The sequence below is a fragment of the Nylanderia fulva genome, unplaced genomic scaffold, assembly GCF_048542155.1.
Source record: "Nylanderia fulva isolate GAGA-0341 unplaced genomic scaffold, ASM4854215v1 Scaffold160, whole genome shotgun sequence".
NCBI classification, from domain to species: domain Eukaryota; kingdom Metazoa; phylum Arthropoda; class Insecta; order Hymenoptera; family Formicidae; genus Nylanderia; species Nylanderia fulva.
Window position 1 is genome coordinate 1 of NW_028189836.1, and position 8,521 is coordinate 8,521.

The 8,521-nt window shown below is 39.6% G+C and overlaps 2 protein-coding genes across 2 annotated transcripts; both read right to left on the reverse strand.

Moving 5' to 3' along the window:
- Positions 1–1,066: 1,066 nt before the first annotated feature.
- On the reverse strand, positions 1,067–1,600 carry LOC146723902 (uncharacterized; the record flags this gene model as incomplete). Its single annotated transcript, XM_085480938.1, has 1 exon — positions 1,067–1,600. A coding segment is annotated over exon 1 (534 nt), but the record flags the coding sequence as incomplete, so codon positions are not given.
- A 1,110-nt stretch (positions 1,601–2,710) lies between these two features.
- On the reverse strand, positions 2,711–6,460 carry LOC114933698 (uncharacterized). The gene is made up of 2 exons (XM_085480940.1): positions 6,130–6,460; positions 2,711–4,122 (listed from the first exon to the last, which is right to left on the reverse strand). Exons 1-2 carry the CDS (start codon positions 6,458–6,460, stop codon positions 2,711–2,713), a joined length of 1,743 nt encoding a protein of 580 aa, XP_085337066.1.
- Between the last annotated feature and the right edge of the window lie 2,061 nt (positions 6,461–8,521).

The following is an 8,521-nucleotide window of genomic DNA, read 5'->3' on the forward strand; positions in this document are numbered from 1 at the left end:
ATGTTACATGTTACATGCACGAATTACGTGTTATATAGCAATTATGTTGTTTGCTGGGCAGTTGCTTCTTGAAAATTACATACGTCTTTTGCAACTGTGTTTTCTTTGCACCTATTGATTGGTCTCATTATTCCGTGCATAGAAAGTATAAATGTATAACGAAAATTGAATGTTTTACAAGATATTGTCAATTTTATAAAAGAATTGTTCACTTCAAACTTTTATAACTCAATAAGTACATCAAAAAATATTTTATTAGTGTTTTGGAAAATTCTCGGGATAAGCTACAAGAATATCTAATAAAAATAGAGGGTTTTGTTTAATAAAAGTTGATCTTGAAATTACCTCTAAATTTGACTCCTACGTCAAAGTCAAGGTCACCATAAAATATCTTATTTTTCCTAGAAATAATTTTTATATATAACAATATAAAATTATATAGAAATATATAAAATTATACATATAATTGCAAAAGAAATATGTCTATATATAATTAGATAAAAGAGCTTTTTATATACATATACTTATATAAATTTATATATATATATATAATAAATAAGTATTCACATATATAAATATATCTGTTTTGTATATTTTCTCCTTTGGGTTTTGTCGGAGCTATCGCTTAGTTCTCTCTTGTGGACTGCGTCGATAGGCAAGGATAGATAGCAGGAACTAGTCTCTTTATTCTAAGTAAGAATACGTAATTTTTATTCTTCGGATCACAAATGTTCTTCTCGGGTTTACCGGACGGCTCGTCGTACCAGACTCGCCTTCCGTGCTGCATCGCTCCTTTTTAAAGACGCGGAAACTCTCTCCTAATTCGGCGCTTCGCCCTTGTGGACGCAATAACAAACTGTCGATGTACACAATTACAGAGAGCTCTCAGGAGCGTATATCAAAGGCGCGCGGGGATCACGGAAATTTAATTTTTTCCCAAACATACCCCTCGGGTTGAATCGCCAAGGGATTCAAATGACAGTCAGGGGTAAATCCTTACACATTGAACTGCAATCATTGGAGACAACCTGCAGAATTTAGATTACGCTGAACCGTCCGGACTTACCGGCAATTTACAAAGTTTAACAATAGGTCTTACAAAAGTAGAAGACGCGGTCTTGACCTGAGCAACTCGCACCAGGCCATCCTTGTCAGGCTTACATTCGATGATTCTCGCAAGTTCCCATCTGCAGGGAGGTAAATTAGGATTTTTTATTAGAACAATATTGTTTATGCGAAATTCATCAGATCGATTCTGCCATTTAAAACGCTGCTGCAAGGTGTTCAAGTAGTCAAGCCTCCACAATTTCCAAAATTGCTCGTATTTCGCACGCATTAATTGCCATCGATCGAGTCGTGACTCGGAGATATGTAAGACGCTCGGACTCGGAATCGATTTAATGGCGCTACCAATTAAAAAATGCCCTGGTGTGAGCGCATTGCAAGAATTTACATCGTCATGAAGTGCGGCGATCGGGCGCGAATTCAAACATGCTTCGATGTTACATAAAAGCGTGGTGAACTCTTCGACCGTAGGTGTGCAGGAACCAAGTATACGTCGCAAATGGTGCTTAACATTCTTAACACCTGCCTCCCACATGCCCCCAAAATGAGGGGCAGAAGGCGGAATGAAATGCCATTGAACTGGCTTTGACGCGAACTTCGCCTGCAGATCTACGTCGGCTTGAGTCTGTCGGATCGCTGTAACAAGTTCGCGATCCGCGCCTTGATAGGTAGTCGCGTTGTCGGAATAAAGATCGGATGGAATGCCACGACGCGCTACGAACCGTTCGAAAGATGCGAGAAACGCAGCCGTGGAATAATCATGAACGAGCTCTAAGTGTATAGCTCGTGTAGCGAGACAAACAAATAGCGAGATGTATGTTTTGTGCGACTTACGTCCGCGGCCGGAAGCGTCTCGAATTGCGAAGGGGCCGGCGTAATCAAGTCCCGTATGGCAAAATGGACGGGACGGAATTACTCTAAATGTAGGAAGGTCGGCCATAAATTGTACGCCGGTTATGGCGCGATGCCGAGTACATGTCACGCAATTGCGGATACAACCTTTTACCATGCTTCGCGCCCCCAGAATCCAATATTGTTCTCGCAACGTGCGAAGCATTAACTGTACACCGCCGTGAAGTGTATCCTTATGAATTTGATCAATAATGAGCTTAGAAAGGTAATGCTTTGGAAGTAGAATCGGAAATTTACGATCATATGAAAGGTCAGACAGTTGAAGTCGACCACCCACGCGTAGGATACCGGAGGGATCCAGGAACGGATCGAGAGAATGGATGGAGCATCGAACTGGTAACCTCGACTTGGCTTTGAAAGCGACGATTTCTTTTGAAAAGTATTCCGTTTGCATCTGTTTAATCCAGAATCTGTGCGCGGTTTTTATTTCATCGACTTGCAAAATAGAGAGACCTTGAGCAACATCTGGGACTCTCGTTCGAAACTTGAACCGAAGGACGTATGCGGTGACCCGTAGTAAGCGTGGCCACGTGGAGATATGATTGAAGGATTCAAAAAGTTCCGCTCGATTTGAATGATGCGAGTGGACTGCATTTGACGCTTTCAATTCGGAATCATCTTCGGTGCAACTTATCGTAGATTGAACTGGCCAATTATCCTCGTTAAATTTCAGCCATGCCGGGCCGTTCCACCAGGAACTGGAAGGCGTTAGCTGAGCTGGATTTATGCCGCGCTATGCGCAATCTGCGGGATTATCTTCTGTTGGCACATGCAGCCATGTCGCCGTAGGAAGCTTTGTTTGAATAGAAGACACTCTGTTAGCTACAAATACTTTTAAATCTGATGGAGCCTTTTGCAACCATGCTAATACGATTGTCGAGTCACTCCAGCAAAACACAGGAATGTTTTGCAATTTCATCGCGTCAATAGTAAACGAAATACAGCGTGCTAGCAGCTGAGCCGCACAGAGCTCGAGTCGTGGAATCGAAATCGTTTTAATCGGAGCAACCTTGGTTTTTGATAGAAGAAGTCGAACATGACTATCGCCAGAATTCGTGACAATTTTTGAATAGACTACCGCTGCATAGGCTTTAGATGAAGCGTCGCAAAAGCCGTGTAAATGCAAGCACTGAATGTTACGCTCGAAGCCTAACCAACGAGGAACTTGCAGAGTCGTCAAGTGTAACATCTTTTCGCAAAAAGCATTCCATTCGGTTGTTATTTCCGCAGGAAGAATATCATCCCATCCGTAGGAAAATTTCCACAGTTTTTGCAGTAGAATTTTGAGAGATATCGTGATCGGAGACACCCATCCGAGGGGATCGAATATTTTCGCTATCGTCGAAAGGATTTGTCGTTTCGAAATGTCGGTAGATGGTGGACGGAATTTTATTTCAAAGGAAAAATTATCATCGCAAGGTGTCCAATGAATACCGAGTATTTTTAATTGTTCACCTTCTTGGAAAGGCTTGGAACTTGCTAGACCGTGATTCGCAGGATTTATATCTTGTAGAATTTCAAAATCGTTGCTGGCCCATTTTCTGAGATGAATGCCTGCGCTTAGTAAACAGCCGATTAGTTGGTCGCGTTTTTTAATCGTGGATGGTTTATCATCGCCTCCGGATAGGACATCGTCAACGTATATTTCATTTTGCAAAATTGCTTGAGCTAGTGGAAAACGCGAACTTTTGTCGATTGAAAGTTGTTTGAGCACGCGTTGGGCGAGATAAGGCGCGCAGGCAGTACCATAAGTAACGGTATTTAATGAATAAGTATGGACTGGCTCGTTCGGAATCGTACGCCACAATATTAATTGATATTGGCGATCGTCTGAATGAATCTGTATTTGTCGAAACATTTGCTGAATATCAGCGGAAAAAACGTATTTGTACAAACGCCATTGAAGAATAATCGCCGGAAGATCGGCTTGCAACTTTGGACCAATCATAAGATGGTCATTCAAAGAAGTGTTATTCGAGGTATTTGCCGAGGCATTAAACACTACACGAAGTTTGGTTGTAGTATTGTCCTCGCGAATAACTGGATGATGAGGTAGAAACGTCGGTTGAAAGAAGCGTTGCACGTTTTCGATTTTTTGCATATGCCCGAGCTCTTCGTACTCGTTAAGAAAGTCGACGTATTGCCCTGAAATTTCCCGAGAATTGGCTAAACGTCGCTCTAGTTGCGTGAGTGAACGCGTAGCTACTGACCTTGACTCGCCGATTTTTATCGGAGGACCAGACTTGAAGGGTAAGCGGACAACATAGCGCCCTGAAGAATCGCGCATATGTGTCTCTTGAAAATGTAAGTTGCAACGAAGATTTTCCTCTGAGAGAGCGTGTGTCGTTGGAATTTCTTCCAGCTCCCAAAAACGTCGGAGTTCGAAATCGAGATTGCCAGAAGTTGCTTGGTGAACGTGAATTCTTTGGCTATCTTTTTGGTTTGAAATAGGACCCGAAATGATCCACCCGAATATCGTTTCTTGCGCAAGTGTAGCATCGTTAGAAGCTTTCATTAAGCCACCCATCATAATTGAACCGTATAATTCGGCCCCGAGAAGTACTTCGATTGCATCATTTGAGCTTGGATTTGGATCGGCTAGATTCAATTTGGAAAGAAACGGAATCTCTTGTAATTGGAAATGAGGTGGAATGTACGCTGTAATTTTTGGAACGACCAATGCTTTGGTATGAAGAATCGTATCATTTTTATTAGTCGCGCTGATAGAAATAGAGACGGCATGTTGAACGCAATTAGACGTAGTGTCACCGATGCCAGATATCTTTACGCGTGTTGAAATTAAGCGAGCTCTCAACATTTGAGCGACTCGTGACGAAACGAATGTGGCATCGGAACCTTGATCGATTAGTGCTCGCGTGTAAACATGTCGACCGTTTTCTGATCCTATACAAACACGTGCGGTAGCCAGGAGCACGGGTTTAACTCCCGCGTTCACGTGTAGAATGTACGTTGGACGCGTTATCGCATTGTCCAGAGTCTGTTGTTGTCGTTAAACTTGACCTTGAATTCTCGTGTAACAAAGTATGATGTTGTCTTTTACATTTCAAGCAAGTAAAGGAACTACGACAATTCGAAACGTAATGACCTTTGGTCAAACAATTTTTGCATATATTATTTTTTTGAACAAACTCTAGTCGATGCGAAATGCTTAACGCTTGAAATTTCTCGCAATGCATTAAACGATGTGTTTCGGAACAAAGAGCGCACGTACTCGCGGTGTTTGTATGGTGAGAACGCACTATATTATTTTTTCGTGCCGCATTTGGAATCGAGCGAGCACCGGAACTCTTTTCGGATGATTGTTGGACAGGACGGATTGAAACACGCGTTAATTGCTCAAAAACTCTTGATTCTGAATAACTATAATTAAATTTCGATATTATGTAAATTGTAAGAATTTATATTTCAATAATTATACTGAAGAAGACCGCGTGCGGTCGAAACGTTTATAGAATGAATGTAATTTGCGTTAGTTTTAATATAATGACTGTAGTTTTATAATTTATACATGTAATAAATGGTAGTTGACTGAACATCTCGAATATTCAGCTCGATAAGTTGGCCTTATATTTATCACTTTCTTTTCGGATGAGTTTCCGTTGGCGGACTTCGAGTTATCTCCGTCCTTGGATACAGCCTCAAGCGAACGAATTTGTGTATCTAGAAACGCGTATAGTTTTTCCATCGTAGGATATCTCCTCTCTGAACCTAAGCTGACTTCCCAATCTTTTCTCGTCAATTTGTCTAGTTTTTGTACAAGAATGTAGACTAAAATCATATCCCATTTATCTACAGAACATTTCAAGGCACGCAGAGCATTTATCGATTCCGATGAATTGGAGCGTAATTGTTTTAACCCGTACAGATCGTTAGACGAAACATTAGGAATGGTAAATAAACGTTTGAAATATGCGTCAATAATAACGCGTTGATTTTCGTAACAATTCGTGAGTTCCTTCCATGCAACATCGAAATTACTATCGGTTAGAGAAAGATGGGAAATCAACTTAGCAGCGTCGCCAGTAACCGCGGATAATAAATATTGCAATTTCTCGACTTGCGATATGGAACGGCGATTTTTAACGAGCGCAAGAAACAAATCGCGAAACGTTAGCCACTCGGTTACATTACCGGAGAAAGAAGGCAAGTTGATCTTCGGCAATCGGATCTCGTTGATGGACGTCGTTGCGGCCGCCGTTGGTACAGGAATGGAAATTGAAGCGACGTTGAATGCCTCGAGTTTTTCTTGAAAGAAGTCGTAGGCTTGCATGTACGAGACCTCCGCCTTGTCTAGCAGCTTGCTCTTGAAGAAGGGAAGCTGTGCCGCGTCTGCGTCGGTTGCTACTGCCTCAATGATAGCGGCATTCTCCTGGCATTTATTCCAGTAATTTTGCAAGAGTTGAAATCGTCCTTTAGTGATGGCATGAGTTTGATTATCAACTCCAAGCTTTTGGAAATTCATTATTGAGTTCGTTAAATAACGTAAATTCGTATCGAACGCAAATATTGCCTTGTCCATTTCGATCTATTGTCTTGCAGAGCTCGACCTTGTAAGGTAAACACGGTGTTGAAATGGAGAACGTATGTACGTGAGTCGAAATACTTCCTTGTCGTACGGAAATTTTTACTCGGAATGTAGCGCAATTGTTGAATGGCTCACTTAAAGTAGTTGCACTGCTTGCACGTGTATCTTGTTTGAATCCATCCGTTAATTTCTCGACACAGATCCGGCTCGAAGGACCATGTTTTGTATATTTTCTCCTTTGGGTTTTATCGGAGCTATCGCCTAGTTCTCTCTTGTGGACTGCGTCGATAGGCAAGGATAGATAGCAGGAACTAGTCTCTTTATTCTAAGTAAGAATACGTAATTTTTATTCTTCGGATCACAAATGTTCTTCTCGGGTTTACCGGACGGCTCGTCGTACCAGACTCGCCTTCCGTGCCGCATCGCTCCTTTTTAAAGACGCGGAAACTCTCTCCTAATTCGGCGCTTCGCCCTTGTGGACGCAATAACAAACTGTCGATGTACACAATTACAGAGAGCTCTCAGGAGCGTATATCGAAGGCGCGCGGGGATCACGAAAATTTAATTTTTTCCCAAACAATATCTAATGTTTCATATATAACTTGACATGAGATTATACATGAACTTCATAATTTATATATAAATAAATTTAATTATATATAAAATGAACATATTTCACATATAATTATGTATAATTATATAATTATTTAGATATAATTATATATAAAAAATTTTTTCCGGGTTGAACCCTGCAATTTTTATATTTTATTCATAAGACCACTATTTCTTGGACATAATTGACCGTTGCCGGACTTTTGAACCACCGTGTATATATATATATATATAGTAGATTGTATATTTCCTTTGAAAAATATATGAAAATATGCATATATCATCAAAATATATAAAAGAGCAATATTGAAATTGTGTTCAACTATGTCATAAAGAGACACATTTATATATGTATGTTTTACTGTCATTGACGCTTAGATGCGTGTGCGAGATGATTCGACAGTAAAAATATATTATATTGTCTGATTTCAATATGTTGAACACACTAAAATAGCTTTTTGACATATATGGATTATTATCGATAATAGCGGAATTAAAATTATCGATAATTATCGACAATTTTAGTTCCACTCAAATGAGGGCGCTAACCCGTCGGAGTTCGGCCAACGCTCCGGCATCCCCTTAATAAAAATAAAACTAGATTATTTACACATTAAAAATATTTTAATAAAATTTGTATTATTTATTGTTTAAAGTTTAAGTCGAATTTGTGTAAGTAGCAATTTTTACACCTATACGGTGAGCCATATTACTATTAAATAATTTTTTCTTTAGACTTTTGCTATATTGAATAAATAGCAAAACGGCGTTCCACATAAGTTTCTAATAATCGCACAAAACATACTTTTAAAAAATTAATTTTTTCAGATTAAAAAAAATGTTCTAAATTTTTTCTGATTTATTATACATACCTCAAACACTTCTGGAACTATTTACTAGAACGTAATTCGCACAATAATACCATATATTTATGCTATTGAATGTACTGAGGAAAAAAGGCACAGAAAAAAGGTTGATTCTTAAAAATGTATTTCGACGCTGTTCATTCACTATTTGCAATGATAATCGAGTCACAAGTCGCTCGCTCCTTCTGTAGGTTAATCTGCATATGCATGTAAGTTTCATTTGTTGGACGCGTGGTCGAATTCAAGCACGCGCCAAACAAATAAAACTCATATGCACATGCACATTCTCTCTCGCGCGCGCGCGTTTCCAGTTTATCTTCTCCAATTCTCAACCGATTTTGTTCACATTTTTTTCTATAAAATTTAATTACCCCGAGCATATAAAGTCAGAAATGCAAAAAACGTAAAAAAAATTTTAATAATAAAAAAACTCAAAGAAAAAATTTCAGTAAAATCGGTTGAGAATTGGAGGAGAAAAACGGGAAATAATTTTCGCCGAAAACGCCGGAAAAAGTAGCAC